Here is a 25224-nt window from a genome sequence, read left to right as displayed (position 1 = left end):
GTATTCAAAACGCTCGTAATCGAAATTAATGAAAAAATCAAGTGCATTCGACATATTACAACATCTGTACAAGCATGACATGCAAGAAGCGCCTCTTAATGTTAGTATAGCTTTAAGTATATACTGCACATTACCGACAATATCTGCAAGCTGTGAGCGAAGCCTCAGCAAACTTCGCGATACTAGCCATTGAAAATAAAACTGTCTATGAGACGAACTTAAATGAGCTAATAGATTCTTTCGCAGAAAGGAAAGCACACCGTGTAAAGCTGTAGCAAGATTAGAGAGAGAAAAATTCTGGGACCTAAATATTGAAGAAATTTGTACTGTCTTGCTTGTCTGTTGTCTTTACTGGCTGTAGATTCTCTAGATTTAATTAAATGTCGCACAGAAAAGAAAGTTATTATCTGATAGTTAATAAAGAGTGCAAATTTTTTGAAGGGTTCGATTTTCCCGGTCACAAAAAATCACATCCAGTCTATATTTGTGAATTTTTTTTTAAAAATAATTTTTCTCAAACGTTGATGAGAGGGGGCGCCACTATCAAGTTTCTGCCCCGTTACGAAAAAAAATCGTATATCCGGGGCTAGCAGTGTCGCTTGTCAAAGAACTACTTGTGAACGCATACAAGTAAAGTTTGCAGTGCACGGTTGAGCGAGCCAGCAGAGTCTCTTGACAAGTATAAACTCGTCGGAAATCCGACAGTTCTCAATAGCATTGCCTACCAATGGTATACATAAAGCTATCTCTCTGCCTCTGCTGCTGTATGTGGTTACCGGAGTCCGTGAAGAAAACTCGCGATGTGGTACTGCAAGCAGGGCCGGCGCGTCCATATAGGCGAACTAGGCAACCGCCTAGGGCGCCAAGTAGCTGGGGGCGGCGCAGCACGACACATAACAGCTCATATAATATGTTTAACGATTATTGAAACTAGATGAAAATTGATTTTTGTAACAGTTAGGAATGTTTATATCGATATAAGTAATTATTTAAAGTCCATGGTGACCTGTTTATGATTTGTAATAAGTAAAAAAAGTAAAAAAAAAAAAAAAAACAAGCCTGCTTACATTTGATTGTTGACAAAATCTTAGGCTTACGTGATGTATTTTGAGGCAAGGAAATTTTTTTTGGGGGTGTCCGGCCCAGGGGGGGGGGGGAGAATATGGTTTTTCGCCTAGGGTGCCAATTTACCTTGCACCGGCCCTGACTGCAAGTGACAGTTGGGATATGGGTACGACTGGGGCCACTCACACACGCTCGCCGCCGGCGCGGTGATGAGGTCAGTTTCGCGCCGAGAGAGGGGGGGGGGGGGGGTGAGGGGAGCAGCCTCGCGGGTCGGACCGGCGCGGCGGTCCAGTCGGGCCGTCGAAGAGACCGGCAGCATCCGTCCATGGCGTCCGCGGGGCCGGCGCTGCTGTGGGGCGCGCTTCTGGCCCTGGCATCAGCCACGCCGCGGCCGGGCGGGACCCTCCAGCTAGCGGGCGTCGCCGTGGAATCGGCGACGGCGACCTCGGAGGGAGCTGCGACTCCGCCGTTCGACCCGTCGTTTCGCCGGCGCGGGACCCCCGGCGTGTCGGGGCTGGAACACGCGGTCCCGACGGCGGAGACCTCGACTCCTGAGCCGACATCTCGGCGCGGCGGCTTCGCGGACGCGGCAGCGGAGGACGAATGTGTGGAGGAGGACACCGCGGCAGCCGCGCCGTCGCTCGACCGAGCGGGCGACACCTGGACGACGGCGTATTCGCCGGTCACGACGGACTACCCGGCGCGTCGCGACCCCAAAGGTGAGTTGTTCGCTCCGACGAGAACCCGGGGACAAACGGCGAGTTCGCCGAAACGCAAAACTCATCGGGACACCATCTCTTGAACCATTTTGCGCACCGCGTATTAACGTGCGCACGTGTGTCCTTGAATTGTCGGGAGGCGGAATGCTGTGACGCAGTTGAAGTCACTTTTTTTTTTTTTTTTTACATCTCAATCGCCAAGTTTCTCCACCCAAAACATTGCGGCAATGGGGTGTTTGACTTGTAATCGTTTGCCCGAGGACAACGATAATGTATTTTATTTTTGATAATTTGATTGGTTTGGTTACACGTGCTAAAAATTTATTTTGAATAAATTACTTAATAATTCTTTGCATACACAAATTATAGCCTATGCTTGTATGTTTTTAATATTAACACTTAAATATTTTTAAAAGTCTCTGCAAAACAGTTAATTTAATGCTGAAATAATTTGATTTTTCAACATTTTCACATCGAAAAATGTAAAACGTTTGTCCTAAAAATATGTGTCATTTTAATATTCAGTGAATAATTTATGTGGTTAGTTATACATACATATTTTGACATAAAAACGCAAGGTAAACGCTATGAAAATGTTCCGTTCACGCAGTACGCACTTTAATGACTATTGCTACGATGGCTGGAGTTACGCGATAGTCGTGCTTAGCTGCGGGGAAACCCCGCTGCGACCCGGGTAATACCCGTCTCTCCCCTTTCCCCTCTTACAGCGCCTTTCCGAATAGTCTTGGCGCCTTACTGTCTCGTCTGGTATATTATGTGCGTTCCCACAGCCCCACTTGCGTGAGGTGGCGTAACTAGGACACCGTGGTTCTGGGAGCTTCTGGTGTGAAGTCAACCTTGATGATGCGATATTTCGAAGGGGTGCGAGACCATTCCAGAAGTGGTACTGAGGGGTATAAAAATGGCGATGCCAATCTCCGAGGGTGAGTGACACTTTGACGAGCGAAAATGGAGGACGATCAACGGGCTTTGTGTTTGGACAGACGAGCAGTAGGGAGAGCCATTGTCGATTCCAGCTCCAGTGGGGAGAGTGAACTGTGGACTAAATAAAGAAGAGTGATTCATTTGTGGACATATATTTTAAGTGTTGTAATTTAAATACCAGTGTAAAATGTAGTTAATAAACACAACTGTATTTAATTAACTGGGCTATCCTTTTCGAAACTGTTTTCCCACTCGTAAAAATATAATAATTTATTTTAAAATGTTTTTACCATGCATAAGAAAGTACTAGCACGTGAATCTGTCTCTCAGTTCTTTGAAGCTGTGTTATAAAAAAAAATATTGCCTTTTAAAATGTTTAACTCCTAATATTATTAATTTGATTTTAACATGTATTGTAAGTGACTTATGTTATCTTTTCTTTCAGTACTGAATTTCTTCCCAATCCCTGTGAGTGAAGAATGTGTGTCGAATGATAATAGGAGGATTGGTGAGTAAACTTGGGTTATCTAATCATACTTTTAAAGTGATAATTTAATCTCTTTTGTGAATAAGTGTCAAAAACATTTAGGATTTTTCGTGTGTTTTGAGTGAGCATATATATAAGAGTTACGATAAAATGTAATTAGAACACATTTGTATATTTTATCAGTAGGCTTTCTTAGTCTGAAGACTTGAAGTGTCATTTAGCCGTGTGCGTAAACACTTATTCACCTGCCTCAACAACTTAAACTTGTATTGTTTCTAACATGGCTTTAAACTTCGTGGAAGACTAAACATTTTTGTAGAAAATGTAGTGGGATGTGAATTGTTGAACATAATACATTGCCAAACTTACAAACATTTTTTTTTTTCATACAGTTGTGGTATAATCAACTATATATACTGAATCCACGCACGTTTTCAGTATCAACGTAAGAATCATAGCTAAATGCATGCTTGATTTGTAAGACGAGGTACATGCTGCACAGAACGTACAGCTTGAATCTCGGGAAGCATACAGCTCACAGGGATGAGCACTGTCATATAGGGGATGACAGCCACACACGAACAGTTCCGAAGTTGTCCGGAGTTTGTCGATCGCTCGTGAATAAACTCCAAAATGCAAGTACGTAAATAATCTACAGCCAATAAGTATTTTTAATAACACTAACCTAACCAAACCAATATTTCATTTTAGTTACGATAACCTAACTTAACCTATACTACCCCCCCTCCCCCTCCAAACTGTTATTTATTAAATTACAGAACCTAACCTAACATTTTACCTCGGTAAACTTTGGAACTGTTCGTGTTATTGTTGCAGCTTTAATCCCTGTGAACTGTAGTAAACATTGTAGAAGACATTAAAAGAAGCTCAGGCCTGTTAACATGGGCGAAGCACAAGACGTGCTACTACAGCGCTCCTAGCGGCGTTAGCTGTAAGCATACGCGTAAAATTCTAATTTATGTACGTTTTACTGGGTAACTTAGATACGGGGTTTTTCTATATTCTGAAGGGCTTGTACAGAAAATAATGCTGATATGTAGGCCTATTTTTTGCATTACTCCAAAATTCTGAATTAATTAATTCATGCTTAAAAATTTTCAGCAATACTTAACATTCATGGTAAACAAAATTAAATTAATTTTACATCGTCTACCTGTGTATCTGATGGAATACGGGCACCCAAGATTTTGATAAAATAGTACAATATTTGTAATAAATATGTTGGTAATTTCACAGAGAACGTCTCTAAAAACATAAATAATAATTTCCAAGTACCTACGCCTTGTTCTCTGAAATCCAATTAAATATTTTAAATGTCACTACCACAACCTAACCAAACATAAACATAACCAAATTTCCTCACAATTCTGTTGCATTTGTTAATAGCCCCATTTACTCAAAGCCAAGTTAAAATTTGCGCATGTAACGTTACAAGGTTTCGTTTCCTGGACACACGTTCCCCAACAAAAACACGCTGTAGAATGATTATTGGGGGGGCTGTTAGCTACAGTCACCCCGCTCGCCGCGTGAACTGTCTCTCCCGGGCAAGCAGACGAGTCACCCGGCGCGCCTTGTTCCCAGGGACGTGCCTCAACACCTACGAGTGCCGCATCCTGGAAGGGGAGTCCCACGGACCTTGCGCCTTGGGCTTCGGAGTCTGCTGCGTGTGTGAGTACCTCGCGATACCTCGTGGTGCGGGAGCTGTGTTTGCGTTCATCTCTCGCTGTCGCGTGGCGGATGCCGCTTCGAGCGCTTCTGCCGACATGGGGGGTCGCATCTCTCCTGATCCTTGTCGCCCAAGGCTTTGAATATATATACTGTACAGAAGTCGCCAGCCCAGGTTTAAATTTCTAATACGGTTTTGAGGTAGTTGGTTAATTCACCGCCGCAATCGCCACCATCTCTAGGGCATCGACTTGTGGTGGTCCCTAGCGGACAAGTGTCGATCTCTTCAAACACCCCTTCCCCCTCCCGTTGAACGAACTTGAGCTGCAGTGAATGATAGTTGGGCGGTGCGGGGAATGACAGCGGGCGACAGAGCTGCGCTCTAACGTATAAATAACAACTAAGACGATACAGGGCGTTACAGCAGCGCACTGCAGCGGTGAAGTTCCCAAGTTGCTCATCATACGCTTCTGAAAAACGTAGAGTAAATCCTATCCACTCGCGACTTCTATACAGTATATATATTCAAAGCCCAAGGTCTAAGCTAGGATGTCCCTCGCGTGAGTCATTTTCTTCATTATTTCACTTCTTTAATTTCTTGCTTTATTTATTTTTTGCATGTGTTTTGAATTTAATTTATAATATAACTCTCGATAGATGTTCATAAATGGTTCCATCAAGTCAAAATGTGTTTAATTAAAGGATTGAAAAAGAATTTTAAAGGCAAATTTAACTCTAAAAATTCAATTTATATTTTAAAGATAGCGTGAAAAGAGAGCATGTCACCTTTGTAGTAAAACTTTTATTTCCTTAGGAAAGCACTCAAGTAAATTAAACTTAAAATTACTCATTGTCTTGAAAACCTAATTTTTCAAAGATAATAGAAAAAATAGGTATATTTTAATTTATGGATTAAATGCTTAAAATTTAACAGTTTTACGACATAGGCAATATGTAACCGTTAATTTAAAACTGCATAGTAGGACTACATGAATACATTCCGCTAGTTTACGCTAAATCTGAAATATAAAACAATAAACACTTTTAAAAAAATTAGATTACTCGATACAACCATTTATCCATCCATAGACATTTAACGAAGAAAATTGTAATCATGGGCAAAAACACACAATTGTAGAAGCAAAATAATTTGGGAAACTACCCCGTAAAATTTTAATGGCAGTAGGAACCAAATTTTTTGTCAATTTATATCAGCTTGGTCTGCTACAGAATCAAGACCAACGCTTTGACAGTCCGTGATTTTATCCACAGGGTTAAAAGTGCACGGCAGGCATGAAAATCATATTTTTTTTGTTGATAACAGTTGCCTTAATGATTGTTTCAGTTATAAACAGTTATTCTACAACTATATCAGTTACAACGTCAGCACCAGGAAGGACTGAACGGGGTGGCGCAGTTATAACTCGCACCATATATATTTAGAATTTTCAGGTTTACCTGAATCATTCAAGAACATTAGCGAACACCGAAATGGATTCATCTACCTGAAGTCATCGCCTATTCCTTCTAGCTTTCCCTTTGAAATTTCCTTATCTCATGCTGACGAGACGTTAATTCATTCAGAATAAAATAAAACAATAAAATAATGGAATACACAATCAAAAAAAAACATAATTATTTTTTAAGAGCCAGACAACAGACATAATACAAATTAGGCTGGGACTATACAAAATTGAAAAAGAGTACGAATAAAAAGGTAAATGAGAAATAAAACTCTAGTGAAGGGCAGAAGCAGATGCCAAAGCTATCAGCCACTACATTAAAAAAAAATAATGCAGTTAAGATAAAAATAAATAGTAAAGGAAAAATACTGCTAAAATAAATATGATATACAAAGAAACACGCGATAGTCTGTAGCTGTTAATAATTTATGTTACTAAAAGGGAAATACTAAAATTTATAATAAATAGCAACTGTGGCTGCACTATAGGCTGATCGGTAATCGTGGACCCTCTTACAGTTAGCCGTTGCTCCACGTCGTTCTAAATGGCGTGTCAGTCGCTTCCTTGTGGCCCGCCTGCCTGGAGGGAGGGGGGAAAAAGTGGAACATCGGTGTAATTTTCGCCGCTGTCGCCACCAGCATCCGCTTCTTTCAGACGCTTGTTTACGAGGAATCCGGCGACCCCGCATCCTGGCGTTTTATATCCTAGTGTTGCTTTCGTAACGCCATTCAAGGTCGTTGCCTCCGGAGCGTGTTGGGAAGAAATAAACTAACCTCTTCATCGATTCGGCGGTCGCGTCTGCAATGGCCCTGTCTCCAAACGAGAGTGAAGCACGATGGTCCGTCGTCAATCAGGTGACCTCGAGCCAATCAGAAGGCACGAAAAATTCCATCCGTCTGTCCGTCGAAAGCTTCCCAAGCTATCGTTGGCCAACGTTTACTACTTCAAAAGGTTCCGATGTTCATTTGTTTAGCTTATTCCATTCATTTTTTTTTTAACTTACGTTTTAACACATTTTAAAGTTTAATTTTTGATACAAAAATCGTCCGAGACAGAGACGTGAAAGAAATTACTTTTGGAAATCTGAAAATTTACTAATAAATATCAGAGCCAAAAAAAAAAAAAAAAAAGAGTTTGTGTGCTCAAATTTAATGATCTTCAACGTATACACGAGTAATTTTCACCACTGTTAAAACCTTTTAGTCAAGCAGCATAAAAATGGAAAAGTATTGACGGACTGACCGCTCATTGTGACACGGGTAAACGGACGGATAGACGGGGGACGGTCGGACGTGAAGAGTCATTGGGAGTCCACTTTCAGTCTTTCTCTGGAGAGGCCAGGGAACAAAAAAAAAAAAAATATTTCAGTGCTTGGCAAAATGTAAATGGTAAAAGCCTATGGCGAGCTGAATGTAACAGCACAATGATGTAATGGTACTTTAATCATAGCTCAGTTCAGATGAGAATATTTAAAGTAAAAATATTAAGTCATATTGAAAACATATTTTAAACGTTTGGATTTCCTTTTTCAATAACCGTGTCTTAGAAACGAATTATTTATGGAATCGTATGCAGTATGGAAATATTTAGACAGAAATGTACAGCAATCTTTCATGAATTTAGCAGTTATATATTACGTTAATCAGTCCGTTGGGTGCTGTAAAATAAGATTAATTTGTGTAATTGTAAAACAAAAATTGCAAAAAAAAAATAATGTTCTTAAATAAATTAAAAACTACTGGACACGCTTTAACTGATTCAGTTACTTAACGTTAACGGAGTAAGAAAAGAATGGAAAATTTTGTAACAAAATATCTCTTATATTACAAATAATTAATGCGATGACATACAAATGAAAAATGTTTTAGAAATACTAAATAGAATGGGAGTAAAACAATAAAAGACGCAAGATAGGCGAATTTTTCCTCTGATGAGAGAACGTATCGTAGTTCTGCAGTACATCGTAAACCCTGAAAGCATCGTTTCATGACTATTATCAATCACCAGTGACGTATATACTGAACAAACCGCCGCCTCTCTGTGTATAGTAAAGTAAAATCCACCCTTCATGTATGTTAAGCATTTTTTCTTCTTGGTATTCGTATACAGTGATCTAACGAAGGTAATTGGACTCCTGGACTTAACTGGAACGCCCACAAGATATACGATCAAATTAATCAGGAAAAATAAACTGCATTTATCATGAGAATAAAAGAGTAGACGTTCTCTGTCTACAGGTTACACATTTTAGACGAATGTCTACACGTTGCAGTAGACGTAAATACAAAGAAACGAGATGTTAGAAAACAGAAGGCTTCACGATTTCGTACTAACCCATGACTAAACCTATAAGGGTCGTTACCACAACGCCGAAATACCATAACGCCGAATGTCAAAATTGACCACAACGCCGACAGCTAGAAAACTGCTGTGTACCACAACGCCGAAATAACAACTGAATGAATTTGTGTGTGTTTCTTAAATGTACCTTAACGCCGAAATACCATAATCAAACCTAACCTTACCTCTTAGCGTAATATAACATAACCTAACTTTTCCTAGCCTATCCTAGCCTAGCCTATCCTAACCTAGCCTAACCTAACCTAGTCTAACCTAACCTAGTCTAACCTAAAATAATTTTTGTGGCAGTCCTGCAAATGACATTTTTCGGCGTTAGTGTATTTCGACGTTCTGGTAATTTGGCGTTGTGGTACACAGCAGTTTTCTATCTGTCGGCGTTGTGGTCAATTTGGCATTTCGGCGTTGTGGTATTTCGGCGTTGTGGTGCGTCCCCAACCTATAATTAAGGTTTTTTTTACATCTTCGAGTTCTCCCCCTCCCCCTTGCTACTGCTATTAAATCTCCTCCAAGAATTCCTGGAGTCTAACGGGTGTCGGGTATTTCCCAACAGCACTGGAGAACTTGTTCCGGGTTCTGCGAACTGCACACTTATACGCTGGGCTCATTTCGGATGCCACGAAAAAAATTTGTTCCAAACGTTTGTTATTACGCCCGCCAAACTTAAAAAAAAAATACGAAACACTAGAATAATCGCTGACGTAAGGTACACGTCCATGCAGTATGTGTGTCTCTCTCTGGCCGCGTCCGAATGCGCTTGAAGAACACACTTGCATGTGGGTACGTGTCCCTAGAAGTGACGTCACGAGGCGGCCCGAGTGGGATGTGAAACAAACAGATATTTTAAAAAATATATATATTGGGTACTTCTCGCATATTTACGAGTAAAGAAACTCATCATTTTGAAAATAATTTTGAAAAATTAAATTTTCTTTGAGCACTTTAGTAACTAAAATTCTTCTAAAATAATTTTCTAATTATATTTTGCAATGATTAAAATATATATATAAAAAAACAAATTTATATTTTACGAGGTTTATGAATAGATATCAACAAATACATGAATCCAAAAGAATATTCTTGGTATTTTATCAAAATATTCAAACACTGGTTAAGTCTAAAGTAAGAACACTCTGTTTTGTCCACCTTTGTTTGGAACGAAACATCCACTCTGAAGTCAAAAAATGGCATAGTTTATACGAAGATTCTTTTTTCTTTTAATTACTAAGAAACGTTTGTTTATATTAGTGAAATTCTTCGTTCAAACGTCTGCAAAGATACTGTAATTTCTAACAGTGTAGTCGCATGTATACATCTGTGCACTTGGATGTAGTCTCGGCCCTAATCTCACAAATAGAAATATATTTATATTATTTTGAATTGAAAATTATTTGAATGTGTGCATTTGAAGGCGTGAAGTTGAAATGAGGCATCAGCTTCAAAGTTTATGCGGTCGTCACATAAGGCTATGTGTGAGGTTCTGACGTTACACAGTTATGCACTAAGAGACTTAAGACATGCTGAACTTCATGATTATAGTCGGTTTCCGAGCCAATAAAACAGAGTAGATTTTATAACTATACACTTTACAGTCACGACACTTTTTTTTATGGGAGACAGTAAAATAAGCTAGAGAAATGAGGTGTGGTTATTCATTAACATTTTGTTAGAAGTGTAACTGTGCAGGCACACTGTTTTCATTCCTGTTTTTGTTTCATTTTACAGTCACTGTTTCCTGCGACAGGGAGGTTTCAAACAACGTTACTTATTTCCTCAGCCCAAACTTCCCGGAACTGACAAGAGATGTCGGCACGTGTTCTATCCAAGTGAAGAAAATGGCTCCTGAAATCAGCCAGCTGCGGTTGGACTTTATACATCTTAACATGGTAGGTGTTACTGTGCTATAAAAAAGAAAACTGCATAATTAGAATTGGCGGATTTCATGTTTATCTTCACAAAATATTAAAATACATGTAATTCAAGATAATTTTGTTGCATTTCGGTGTCATATTGACTTCCATTTCTGTTCTATTGTTGTGTGTTGACGTCCATTTTGGTGTAATGCGGTGTATAGACTTCCATTTCTGTGCTATTGCTGTGTAGGCCTATTGACATATATTTCGTTGTTAATGCAGTGTAATTTATTTCCATTTCGGTGTTGTTGTGGAGTAATAACATCCATTTCGGCGTAATTCTGTGTATTTACATCCATGTCAGTGTAACGCGGTTTATTAACTTTAACTTCTGTGTTACTGGGGGTGTATTGACATCTGTTTCGATGTAATGCGGTGTATTGACTTTAACTTCTGTGTTATTGGGGGTGTATTGACATCTGTTTCGATGTAATGCGGTGTATTGACATCTATTTCTGTGTCATTGCTGTGTATTGACCTCCATGTCGGTGTTACGTGGGTGCATCGACTTCCATTTTGATATTGTTGTGTATTGACCTCCATGTCGGTGTTATGTGGGTGCATTGACTTACATTTCGATGTTATTGCTGTGTATTGACCTCCATGTCGGTGTTATGTGGGTGCATTGACTTCCATTTTGACGTTATTGTTGTGTATTGACCTCCATGTCGGTGTTATGTGGGTGCATTGACTTCCATTTCGATGTTATTGTTGGGTATTGACCTCCATGTCCACCGCCACTCACGATGCACTCTCGCCTCTGTTGACTGGAGGGCCAGCCCAACCGGCGCACCGGGGTCTGCGACTCGGACGCCCTCGTGGTGTCTGGCGGCTCGGGCGCGGACCTGCGCCTCTGCGGCCAGAACAGCGGCCACCACGGTGAGTCAACCCCTCTTCCGCCCGAGCCCTCATCGGCGTCCTCGAGGCTTCTTCCCTTTCGCAGCCAATATTTCCCCCGGTGACGATGCCCGTCCAGCTCTCCCCGTTACACCGTGAATCGTAACACTCGTTCGCACAAAAATCAGCTTTAAACTACATAGTCTGCTAATAATGTTTGCAGGCTTTCACGGCCATTGACTGAAGTAGCTAGGCTTCTGGGTTGTAGCAGCCATCATGGATGATGGCGACTGCAATGTCGACCGAAATGTCGGTGAATTATTCGCCAAGGACGCGGCTACAACCCAGAAGCCGAGCTAATACATAGTCTGCTGATGTCCAGTATTTGTTCAAGGTGATTTTCGACGAAGGGGAACGAATTGAGGAGATGTTGACTGATGTTATTGTCAGTGGGAGCCAGCTCTTACAGCAGATGTTCAAACGCACCACTTTGGCGGCGATGCGTCCCGCCGCACGCATTGGTGCGTTTTTACAAAAAATGTCGAAACGCCATACGTTAGTATTGCGACTACCCCCATTTTATTTATTTTTGTTCAATGACTTATTTTTGTGTGGAAAAAAATTAACCACGTTAATTGTTTTGCAGAGTACTACATGAACATTGATAGTAAAACTATGCCATCACCCGCGGCATGTGTGTCCCAACCCGGTGCAGGCCTGGTGATGTTACTGGTGCCGGATCACCGGAATGTGCCCGCATGTGTCCACAAAGCGAGAACGAGAGCAGCGGATCTCACCGTCCTGTTATGTTTGTTTCAATCCGCAGTGTACTACGACGTGGAGAACACGAACGACTCGATTGTCATCGCGGTGAACCTGACGAAGCCAAACGTGTTCCGCCTGTGGGAGATCAAGGTGAGCACTGTACTTCCCTGGGCGAGCACACGCGTGACTTAGTGCGTGACGTGTACAGGAGGTTACATAACTCAACAAGTCGAGAACAGTGTTGATGGGCGAATTAATGACGGTTCTGAAATTAAAAAAAAAAATTTAAACAAGTGTCTTAGTTTAGTTTTAGAGGCATTTTAAAATCCTAACCTTGCACCAAATTATTAAATACTTGACTACAAATGTTTTACGCAATCATGAATAAACCTACTATTGATAACTATTCAAAATAACATTAAACATACTAAGAATATTTTTTTTTGCTTGGGGGACTAGTGAGACAATTTTTTTTTTAAAATAAAGTTGCTTTCACTATTTATACTGTCCAAGAATTCTAATTTAGCAAGTTATTTCCTTAAATGAGCCTTCTTTTCAAATAACTTGCTAAGTTAACATAGTATTTCTTTTTTCAGTTTGAATACATCAATTTAACCGATTAACAATTTTTATCGCATAAAGTCTTGCAAGGGATAACCCCCCCCCCCCCCCCCCTAACAGTCAACATTGGTTCTTCCCTTACCTCGCACCTGGCCAAACACATAGTCTCGCGCCACTCGGTCACACGCGCACGGTCCCGTCGCTTCGAATTATCGGGAGCTTCTGCGGAGGTCGACGTCGCCGCTTTTATACCCTCGGTCGTCTATCTGGAACCGACTGGATAGGTTGTGAAGAGTCGCGTCATCCCGGGCCGACCCGACGCTCGAAGCATCCAGAATAGCGGCGCTTATTCACGCCACTCCACGCAGAACTCACAGGCCGCCATGGGATATATAACATTGTCGAGGAAATAGGGCGCGGGAGCAGGAGAATGGTGAGGCTGGGCCGTTATAATCCCAGAAGGAATGCACGCGTGACGTCAGTGGCCGTGCGGGGCCGCCATTTACCTGGCGCGCGTCGAGCCCTTGCCACCTACGTCCGTAACCGCATGTTTGATTTTATTTCAATTTGTATCAATTGTATAGTTATTCTTGATTTCGTAACGATAATGTGTGGATGCATTATCTAATTGTAATTTGGTTCTGGGTGAGGATATTTTAAAACTTTAATAAAAAAAGTATATAACTACACAACTTCAAATCTTTTACATATTTTTTAAAAATTCAGAACTGTAATAATTGGTCTCTCGACTGTTCTTGAGTTATGGGATATTCTTTAGGTAGGGGTTTGTCTAAAATTCGCTAGAATCTAGTAACCAATACAGGACTGCTCCACGATTTTTTGTGCGACAGATCTGCAGTTGCTATCACACCAGTACGATGTTAACGGTATTAACATTGCATTTATTAAAAAATTTACCATAACAAAATTTATGATTGTAAAAAAAAACTTTATTTTCCCTTACAAATTTTCTTTTATCGTTATGCAAATCTGTAGTAAAAATAACCTTGCAGTGCTTCAAGATTGTCGACAGATAATAAAACACTTGGTTTAGCTATGCTCCATGCTGCTAGGTCGCATGCTCGCCCAGGGCCGGATTTAGGGGAGGGCAACCGGGGCGAAAGCCCCGGGGCCTCCACAAACGGAGGGCACCCACAATAGAGACTTCGGAAAAAAAATCTTTCAAATTCCGACAAGTAAACACTAGTAAACATCTTTTCCTTTGATATTCTTTTTTCGCTGTTTTATCTTTACCTACAGTACTTTGTACATACATGATTATATTATTGTTAAATATTAACAGATATATTCACTAACACTAAAATTTAATTTCATGTAATTCTTGTCTCCGATTATATTTATGTATGTTTTTTTTTTAAATACTAAGAGAATCTACTTGATTTCACAATAAATAATTTATTGGAAAACTCGACTGAATTTTTTTTTTTTTCATTTTATTTGGAAAATAATTTGGGGTCAGGGGGCCTCCGCTCCTCTGTTGCCCCGAGGCCTCCAGACCTCTAAATCCGGCCCTGTAGCTCGCCTGTGTTGACAGCTAAGAGTAGTCCGGTGTTGGTTTCTCGGTGTGTTCGGTTCGGCATCGCGCCACGGTGTGACGGTGCGTGTCGCGTGTTGCAGGTGACGCAGGTGGAGTTCAACCAGCGCGCTCCCGCGGGCTGCCTGCAGTACTACCAAGGGGCTTCTGGTGAGTGCACGAGTGCACTGTGAGCGAGTCTCTCGGTACTCTCCAGGGATGTGTACACATCTAACATCGCTATCGAGCAAATTTCATGTTTTTTTTTTTCGTTTTTGAAAATACACATAATTCGTAGAACGCTTTAAAATAATGCTGAGTGTGATAAATATACAAAAAAATCATGGATTGAAAAACATTTTGTGATGTGAATCACACGTATTTTTTTTTTTTTTTTTATCCGCTGCTAGAATTCGCTGCCGGAGCAGCTACGTCGACTATTGAATAAGTTGTTTGGCAGACAGAAATTTCAAACTATAAAATGATACAGCTTCGATAAAAGTGAAATTCAGCATTATTATTTAATGTATTATAATGTTTTTAAAAAGTAATTAAAAAACCGGTAACGATATTTGAACCACGGCACTTGAGGTAAACTAGCGCTCGCTCTACCGCCATACTGCCGACCCGTCTACGTATTGGAAGGAGAATACGTATTATATTTATTGTAATGATAATTTTCTTAGGTATTTTAAAACTTGAGATTTCTTTTTCAGTGACTATTACATTTTACCAAATATATTCCATGGTAGTTTCACTCTCATAGATTTTCGTTTGGCACACACCAATACGTTTTTTTTATTTCCCCTAAATTTACGAAAGTGACTATATACAGGTTTATGTTGCTACACGTGGGTCCGCCATCTTTGTGTCACATTTCCGTCCATCTACTTCTGTTCCATTTTCACGAAATTACTCCTACAAAATGCCGTATACCGAGAGCTAAAATGATTACACATAAAAAAAAACAAGGTAAAGGCAGTGTCTTGCACTCTGTTCAAGATAAGATACTTCTTTTTTTTACAAATACTTCAGCGGATATCCAGACTTTTACAGCTGAATACTGCTACACAATAAGCCAAACCAATAAAGAATCACGTAAGCTAATCATGCACAAGAATCTATTGTTTGAACTCGTGTAAGAATATTCAGCTTTGGTCGCTGAGGTGCCTGTCGGGGCCATGCCAGGGGTGGGAGGTGAACTACGACCCTCGCCTCATGAGCGCGAAACGCACGTAGTCAAGGTCACGGATGACCCCAGTTTGAGTTTCAGTTCATGGCCTGGCATCTTGCAGTTTAATCGACGAACTCCCGTGGTACTGATCCAAAGTAGATAAATGCCCAAGCTTGTATTAAAAGAGTACCATTTTTTATACTAATATTGCAAATTTAACACTGTTTGGTTTTTTTTTAGTTTCAAAAATATGGTGTCGTGTTGGGAAAAGTCACAACCAGTTTTATTTTCTATGAGAACGACAAGTATTTAACGTATTTTAAAGGGAGACATAGAAATTTAAATGCATTTCAAGGAAAACATGTGGCTCAAAAACTTTAAAACTTTTTTTTTCATTCATAAATAAAACATATTGACAAATAAATGTCTAAAATAAAAAAAAATAATGATGATACTACATAGGCCCTTTAATACATAATAAGGTATCAATTTTGCCTCGATAGAAGGGCCTATAGAGTTACATGAAAACAAAATATTTTAGTGTTAAACACGTTTGTAGGTAGCCATGGAAAAAAAAAGTAAATTTTAATTCTGTTCAATGAAAGCTTTGTTTTACTTCCGTGAGTAAAATTAATATATGCTTAGTAATTGTTTCTGAATTGAAACACGAATTTTCCGTGTAGCTAGAGTGTTTGGTTTAGATTATTTGATCCGCATTTCTAGATGTTCGGGAATTTATTTTGTGATTTATACAAATGAGCCCAGTAAGCAAGTGCATGTAAACTGATTTTTTCCCTTCTGATTTTATATGTAAGCGTTACAAAATCTTACAGTTACGATATTTTTTTTAGGAGTCATTCAGACGCTGAATTTCGCTGACAACGGCCGACACTTGGCGGATCAAGACTACCTCATCTGCATGCGACAGGAAGAAAGTAAGTTTACAAAATATGCTATGACGTACATGCTTGTAAAATAACGTGTTGATGCATACTGCTGCGCATTCCTGCTAATCTGAATGAATTGTGGATTGGCACCCGGGCAGATAAGTTTTCATTTTAAGACTTTTAAACTATCAGAGAACCTTCCAAAAGAGGTTTTTATTTATTTACTTATTTTATTTATTTTCTTTGCAGAGATGTGTTCGATCGTGTACGAGCCCTGCGACGAGAACTCCTTCAAGATCGGCCCTGACCCGCCTCAGACAGCATGTGCGTATGTCCCGTGTGAACCCCGCGCATGTCCCGTGTGAACTCCGCGCATGTCCCGTGTGAACTCCGCGCATGTCCCGTGTGAACTCCGCGCATGTCCTATGTGAACCCCGCTTATGTACCGCGTGAACTCCGCGCATGTCCCGTGTGAACTTCGTGGATGTCCCGTGCGAACCCCGCGCTTCTCCAGTGTGAACTCCGCTCATGTCCCGTGTGAACTCCGCGCATGACTCGTGTCAACTCCGCGCACATTCGCATACTGTCTCTCAGCCCTCACAAAAAAAGTTGAGCGTCGAGACTTCACGTAACAACACGTGCATTGAAATACAAGGTCACACAGAAAAACGGGAACTTTTGGCAAACAACAGAAAATTTTTTTGACAGTAATTTAACCATTACAACTCGCCTTTTAGGGAACAACAATCCAAATAATCAATTTCTGGAAATTACGTCCTGAGGTGCGTGGTTGATTTATCGGTTCGTGATTTTTCTTGTGGGGCTGGCTCGAGAATCGGGTCCACACGACTCGGCCAAGGAAACTGGATGAATTGAAGATGTGATGTTGCAGCGATCAATGAGGAACCTGAAAAACATATTAGTAGAATGTATACGTAGACAAGGACGCCATCTGCAGGGCGTAATTTTCATAAATTGATAATTTCAATAACTGTCAATATAATGTTGTGTTGTTGCATGTAATCTATTTTTATTTTTATTTTTTGCTAAAAGTTCCCGTTTTTCTGTGTCATATTGTATAAAATATTCTCTTTAAAATAGGGTTTTCCGTCTTGACTGTTTTCTTAGCGAATAATATAACCAGGAAACCGATGATTTGTTTCCCCCCATATTCTTACATTTTTTTTGTTTTCTTTGTAATTTGTACATATATACAGTTGTTATATCAACTACGCATGTTGTTTTCAGCATTGATGCCACATCCATGCATTTTTTACGCATGTCTTGTTTGCAGCCAGCTTATAAGAAGATTACCAAGGGAGAGCCTTGAGGATGGTTAAAACAAGGCTTGCCGAAACGTCGGTCACCCCATAATTTCCAAGAGCTAAGAAGTAGTTAGTGACTGGCTAAGAAAGCCCACATTCTATATCTGTTGTGTTTATAAAATTAACAAAAGCGAAAAATAGCGGAGATGGCTAAACATGTTGTTTATCGCGTGTTCATACATTTCAACCAGGAGGAATGAGAAAATTACGCAATGGTAATCTAAGTTTACGTATTTAGCTTCCGTCTTGTGTAACAATTTCCCACCGTCCCAGATAAGGCTATTGCTTGCGAGAAATCAAACAAAGTGCGAGTGCATTTGAGGTCAGTCGCGAGCTGAAACCCAAGGCAGAGATTTATATGCTGTTGATCCACATAATATATAATATATATCTGTACCCCGGAGATAAAAGATACAATTTTTTTCCCATTTGTGTGATCAGAGTTCGCTCAGCTAAAAAACAAACAAACAAACAAAGATGTTACCTTGAAAATTGTATTTTCGTCAGATGAAAAATATCAAAATTAATTTGTTGAAGTTCCATAAATAAATTTATATTACTAGCAAAGAAATCTGAAATTGAAAATTTGCTGTAATGAAATATTAAAATTTTGTGGCATGGTGTCTTATAGCTTCTGAGCAAAGATAACGTCACTTGTTAGATTAATTTTAAATGAGCAACAGAGCATGTTAAAGAATATTATCTTTGAAAGATTTGTGCAATGGGAGTGCATGACTTGATGTAAGCTTTTGGACATACGCCATTGCTAAGCACATGTATGTCTGTAGAAGAAAACTAAAAAAAAAAAAAAAAAAGCCAAAAAAAAAAACACAAATTAAGCAAAAAATTGCTGTTGTCAACAAGATATAAACACCACATAATATTCCATAACAGGAAATATGGTCAACAAACAAAGTACGAAGGGTATGTTTCAGCTTTCTTCTACATGTGCTTAGCAATGGCGTATGTCCAAAAGCTTACATGAAGTCATGTTAAAGAGTGCCACTGCGACGTGAGTTCCGGAACGACGCACGGGCGCATGACGCGCTCATGCTCGTGTTGCAGATGACGGGTCGGGCTACGGCGCAGACGACGAGGCGCAGAGGGACTGCGCAGACAGGATAGTCATGCCCTGCGACTCGGAGGACTTCATCATGGTGCGTGTGCGCTTCTTGCGGGGCCCAGCCCAGTCTGTGTGCTGTGCGTTCGTCTGAGACGCCACAGTTTTAGTTATGCAAATATTACTTTGTTCATGTAATAATGAAAATACCCTCATAATTGGGTCTTCTAGTACTACCGCTTCGAAAGCATGCTAATATCTGTATCTCCGAATCAAATGAGCCCAAAAATTTCTTCCAAATGGGGACTTTTTCCAACAGCCACATTTACATTTGTCTGGCTCAACTAAAGCTTTTGATCTAGATCGTATAACTATCGCTAAATGCTTTAGAAAAAAAATTGAGTAAGTCACGATTTTTGATAGAAAACGAACTTTTAAGACTTAATCTGCAATAAAACAAAAACAAATATCGAAAATATCGCCAAATTTGGACGTAGGTTAATCTAGCTCTGAGTTACAAATATTACGTGTGTGTGTGTATATATATATATATATATATATATATATATATATATATATATATGTATGTGTGTGTGTGTGTGTGTGTGTAAATTAGTTTTAAATTAATTTTTGTCATTTTAAAGACTTCCCTTTGCCTTTTTTTTTTTTACTTTACCCAGAACTTAATATATGTGCGCTTATATTTTTGTGCCCATATCCATTCCTACGCGATATATTTAGAAAACTAGATCCATTTTCATACGTGAAACACTACAGACTCCACCCTAACTCTGGTATTGAGTTAGTTTGAAAAAGGTTTTTCTCTATTTAACTTGAGTCTCGTCGTGATTAAAACTAAGACCGTGTCCGAATTTAAGTACACAGTTATGTACTCGCGTACTTTACTTGCTCCTGTGGTGTCCTGGAACAGTTCGGAAGTGTAGCTACAATCTGTGGCCTCTACAAACGCTATTAGCCAGCAAAAAAAAAAAAGTGGCATCATTTTTTTTAATAATTACATTTCATTTCATCAAAAAAGTTAAGCTGAAATTAGTAATTCTGTGCCTTTATTTACTGAGACACGAATCTACGACAACCTAAGATTTTTACCTTTTGTTTAGCTATATATATTTTTTTAATTTGTTAATTCATGTAAAATATAAAGTGAGAATGATTTTACGAGTTTTCAGATTATTTATAGATGTTCTGTCTTACACAACCAGCATAACGCGTTTCAAAATAGCTAAGACTACTCAGCGAGAAGTACACAGGTTCTTTCACTCGCACGTCTGTATACTTCACTTCCAGTTCCGACAACCGTAGCGATGACTCTTCCGAGGACAGGTAGGCTGCTCCAGGCGAGCGGCGAGGTCTTGTGTAAAAGTAAAAAAAGACACTTCACGTGTCCGCGAAATTCTTCCGCAGGAATTTTTGGGACCAAACGCTTGAATGAACACAGTAACGTCAGTATGAACGTATTAAGAGCTGCCGCAGGCGTGGATGTAGTGAAGAAAATGGGAAATTTAGGAAAGAATAATCTCTTAAGCTGTAAATTTTAATCTTAATAATGGTTGTAATTAAGTATTAACAATGGAATTCTCTAGTTTTGATTGTGATGTAAATGGTATGATATTAAATAATAATCATAATGTTTATAAAACAGCTGAACTTTTCATGTAGGCCTACTAGTGGGCAAATTTGTTTAAAACGCAAACCATTAAATCTGAAGAAAAAAAGAATAATTTTTCAAAAGGGATCTGATAGAGCCAGGGTAATTTGATCATGTAGTAGTGTGCCATGTATGGTATGTATCCAAAAAGTTTTTTTTTTTTTTGCAAAACGATAATATTAATTTGTCTGCAGTAGTAGTTTACTGGTATGTATTCTGGCACAAACGCCGTTTCTTTCGCTTGTACGAGGATATACAACGAGGTGTGATCGAAAAAATATACGGTGAATGAATATTTTACAGCTGCAATCACTTACGCTGCATGTATTTCAACTAGTATGCCTCATGCCCTCATGTATTGAGACAAGCAGTGACAGGTTTGAACACGTTCCGGCTTGTCGGTCTGCTTCTGTAGCCGCTACAGTGAGGTGGTGTTTGCAGCGTGTGTGTGTTCTTCTGTCCCGTCGCAGCCCAAAGACAGCGGTGGTGTTGAGACAAGCAGTGACAGGTTTGAACACGTTCCGGCTTGTCGGTCTGCTTCTGTAGCCGCTACAGTGAGGTGGTGTTTGCAGCGTGTGTGTGTTCTTCTGTCCCGTCGCAGCCCAAAGACAGCGGTGGTGTTGAGACAAGCAGTGACAGGTTTGAACACGTTCCGGCTTGTCGGTCTGCTTCTGTAGCCGCTACAGTGAGGTGGTGTTTGCAGCGTGTGTGTGTTCTTCTGTCCCGTCGCAGCCCAAAGACAGCGGCGGCTCCAGCGCCTGCGACCTCCTGCACTGCGGCTCGTCCTTCTGCTCGGCCGGCGAGAGTCCGTGTCGGATCGAGAGTGAGTGTACAACACGGACAGCTGTCAGCTGCGAACAAAGTACACTACGTGCAGAACTCGCCAAGCGCGGCTCCAGAAAGGGGGGTGGTGGGGGCGATAGCCCCTCCCGAGACCAATTTTATTGATTTGTGTATATTTATGTTTACTTAAATATTTAATTTCATATGTTAAACTTTTATCTCATCAAAAGTTGCATGGAGCTACTAAGGTTCTGTATTTGAAACCTGTAATTTGTAATTAATATTCCAAGGCCAATATCTGACCACTTTCATTTGTTGCAACTACGACCTTTCTTTGTGCGATTGCCTCTCCCGAAAAGTCATCCTGAAGCCGCCACTGGAACTCACGCCTGTGCACGCAGCGATTTACCTTCCTTGTTCACGATAACACTTATTTTTTATATCTCCGTCTCGCTTAGCAGATATGTTAACGACTTGCGGATTCATGCGGATTGTAGCACGTCACCATACTTGCCACAAGTATTCTTCACATCCCCCCCCCCCCCCATTTTCAAAATCATTACATTCCAATAAGGAAGGAAGATGGAGTATGAATTTTTTTTTAAATTTAATTTTTATTTACAGAGTTTTTCTTAAGTAAGCTAATTTACTTTACGACCACAAAAAATAATAATTATCAAGAATGCCCTATAGGACCGGTCTCTTAAAGAGAGAAAAAAATTAACGCACTTTAAAATGTAAACAAGATAAATAAATGTTCATATTTATTCCATTTTAGTGCTTTGAAGAATTAATAGTACCGTAACAAGATATAAATTCTGCATTTTTGATGTCGAACTAGTGTACAAGTTGATGCCCTTCAGGGTTCATGAAACATGCTCAGATGGATGAGTGCAACAATGTGAACTTCTCTGTGCGTCATGTAGTGTTTCTGGCGGTCGTCCTGGAGATACCAGACTTTCCGGTCTCGGGTCATCGCTTATGTTGTAGCAATGTTTGCTCAACTTAACACTGAGCGTGGTGGTGCGGAGGTTAAGACACGTGACGATTAATCCTATCCCAGAGAACCCGGGTTCGAAACCTGATACCGACTAGAGTGATTTCGGTTTTTCGGTTTTTTTTTTTCCCCTTAAAATAGGCGCCGAATCATTTCTTGGTTTAAAACTTTCCGTGTTACTTTCTGTAATGACCTCAAAGTATTGTTGACGTTCAGTCCAAATTGATATCTTAAGAATTCAATTAATGTTACAAAATGTGCCGGAGCAAAGGAGGATTCCCGAGTAAAGAAACCCCCCCCCCCCCCTTGCAAAATTTCAGTATGCAAACCATGTATTTATGGGTTGAACTTTTGTGTGCAATATTTACTAGGTTTTCAAACTCCTTTTGTAACAATAATTATACCTATCGAGTTTCTCTAACTATAAATACACATAACAGAGGATTATTCTTTTATTTTTAGCTTCAACAGTGGCTATTTTTGTGGTTTATAAATTTATAATTCTAATTTTGATGTTTTCATTGTTTTCAATTTTTTTTTGTCAATTGTTGAACCAAATTCTAGTCTTAAATAAAAATTATAATAGTTAATCATAGAGTAGGTTTGTTGAATTGTGTGACAATGTGTGTGTGTGTGTGTGCGTTTGTGTCTGTCGCAGGCAGCACCCTGCCTTTCAACATCCGGGTGCAGTTCGGGCCGGGAGACAAGGAGGAGTCCCCCGACGACAACCTGGGCATGTGTCTGCGCTACGAGCAGCAGCCGTGCGCCCCCTAGCGCCCACGTGCCCACGTGCCCACGTGCCCCCCCTCCCCCACCACGCACGTCCCGGAACTATGTGGCACGCGATCGCGCAGTTTGTGAGGACGATCTGGAAAGAAGAAAAAAAGAAACAAGTCAGCTAAGCCCGAGCAGTCCTGCACTGCGCAGTCCCACCTCGTGACGTCAGTCCAGTACACAGTTGACGCTGCAGAACCATGTCTCGCGACGGCATGGGAAGAGCTCACAAAAACGTATACGAATCAGAACAAAGGTAAAAAAAAAAAAGTGACGAGTGAGATTTACCAAAAAATAATAATATAAACTAGAATACGAGTGTTTTACAGAAACAACAAAAAAAATTGTTATGCCCAGTTAAACAGGGAATCAACATATCACTTCTAAGTCGATACATAAACATTTGTAATGAAAATAATATTGCTGATCAAGTTGTGAAATATTTTGTAAAAAAATGTATTTATTTTACTTATTGTAAATATTTTCTTGTAAACATTTGTTCTTAGTGCAAAAATATAGTAGTAATTTTTTTTTTAGCAAAAGTTTACTTTTTTTTTTCAATAAATTTACCTCGTAATGCTTGCATTCACCGGTAAAGCTGGTATTTAGAATATCGCAGTATACTTCGCTGATGGGAACTGACATTCAAAAATTGCAATCGAAATTCTTCTTTGTACTTAATCAAATTTACGTGACGATGGGAAGGTGTTCTGGCCGGAGACTGGATTGCACTACCCGGCCTCGCTGCGGGGTGATATACACGGCGTGACGGCAGCGAACCAGGCGAGCAGAATCTGCGGCAGTTCTTCAACATGGCGGTGGAAGGACGACACAACGCACAGTCCCGGACGTGGATCATCCACGAGCCACAAATCCACGACCCGGCCGGAAACAACTCGGAGTCTTTTGGTTCAAACCAGGGGCGCAACAGGGGGGGGGGGAAGGGGTATTTTGCCCCCCCCCCCCCTTCTCAAACCTTGAAGTGGGGGCAAACGGGGGCAAAGAAAGTGCTGTCAATTTTTAGATAATAAAACTGCTTAAATAGCACCATTTTCCACCTTGAAATACAAATTTTCCCGGGACCCCCCGCTTCAATAGGGGGGATCAATGATTCTTTATAAATAGGTATATTGCCCCCCCCCACCCCCTTTTGGAAATTTATTTGTTGCACCCCTGGTTCAAACCAACCATAATCTATAAAAAAAACTTCAAAACATGTCGGATTATTATGTATGTGGAACAATGACAAAATATATTTTGAAAACTATTTAGTAAATGACGCGGTGAGTAACATGCGATTAATCTATGAGCTGGTTTGTCTGTTCTGAAGTTGAAGTGTCCTCTGGTTGGCAATTGGTTAACTGAACAAACCGACACATGGATGTTTATAGGGTGATGCCAGAACTAGCTTTGGAAGAATCATATAAAAATGCCAGCCTCAAGCGAGCATTGCTGAACAAATATGTTAAGACGGTGTCACGGCAGTAGACGGAAAGTTGTCCTACCGACAGACACTGGACCGAAAACTTGAAAACTTATCTCGCTGGAGAAAAATAAATGTCTTAACACTTGCAATAGGCATTTGGCCGGCAGGCACTAGACCACATAAATTTCGGTCAAATGACTTTATGTCTACTGACTGCCACCCGTTAAGAACACATCAGCAAGTAATCAGCGTTAAAATTAATTATAACAGATACAACGTTTTGTCATCTCATTTTGACTTGAATTGTTAACATGTAAAAAACTGCACATGCCTTATCACGAACTTCTTACCTTCCACGATATTTTCGGCGTTTGAGAAACCTTAGTAGGTATATATTAAAAACTAAAACTAAAAATAATTGGTGAGAGTATGACCGTGACGTAGATAATGTAAAACAATTTTAAAAAAATCTTAAAAAATAAGAAAATGGGCCAAGCATTTTTTTCTTTTGGCAGCCAGTGTGTGAGGAAAGAAAAGTCGAAAAGGAGCAGAAGGGGAATTGGAGGAACACTTGCTCATACACGCCTTTATTATCTGCAACCATCCATCATGAATTGATGTGTCCATAGGAAAGCGGGGAGAATCAATCTGGCAACATTGGGCGCCAATCACTCTGTACTGAAAACTAATAATGAGACATCCTATGGAAACACTGGATCCCTGTTATGTGGAACATTAACTAACCGTACTGCAACCCTTAAAGTAGATTGCAGACTTGCATGGCCATTGTCCGATA

General features: G+C 40.1%; 1 protein-coding gene across 1 annotated transcript; it reads left to right on the top strand.

Annotated features, from left to right (window-relative positions):
• Positions 1-1363: 1363 nt before the first annotated feature.
• Positions 1364-23544, top strand: LOC134542959 (uncharacterized). The gene is made up of 12 exons (XM_063387585.1): positions 1364-1784; positions 3175-3237; positions 4819-4905; positions 10449-10609; positions 11410-11515; positions 12300-12388; positions 14438-14504; positions 16359-16442; positions 16644-16718; positions 18785-18876; positions 21181-21271; positions 22887-23544. Exons 1-12 carry the CDS (start codon positions 1391-1393, stop codon positions 23000-23002), a joined length of 1425 nt encoding a protein of 474 aa, XP_063243655.1. The 5' UTR covers positions 1364-1390; the 3' UTR covers positions 23003-23544.
• The last annotated feature ends 1680 nt before the right edge of the window (positions 23545-25224 follow it).

This window comes from Bacillus rossius (genome assembly GCF_032445375.1).
Source record: "Bacillus rossius redtenbacheri isolate Brsri chromosome 9 unlocalized genomic scaffold, Brsri_v3 Brsri_v3_scf9_2, whole genome shotgun sequence".
Lineage (NCBI taxonomy): Eukaryota > Metazoa > Arthropoda > Insecta > Phasmatodea > Bacillidae > Bacillus > Bacillus rossius.
The sequence above is the reverse complement of the archived record's forward strand: the minus strand, read 5'-3'. Positions and strand labels throughout refer to the sequence as shown.

Excerpts from the sequence above, each read along its gene's own strand:
- LOC134542959 (XM_063387585.1), top strand. The coding sequence starts at position 1,391 with ATGGCGTCCGCGGGGCCGGCGCTGCTGTGGGGCGCGCTTCTGGCCCTG. Across the intron at positions 4,906-10,448 it reads CTTCGGAGTCTGCTGCGTGT|TCACTGTTTCCTGCGACAGG; the intron begins GTGAGTACCTCG and ends TTCATTTTACAG. Across the intron at positions 11,516-12,299 it reads CCAGAACAGCGGCCACCACG|TGTACTACGACGTGGAGAAC; the intron begins GTGAGTCAACCC and ends TTCAATCCGCAG.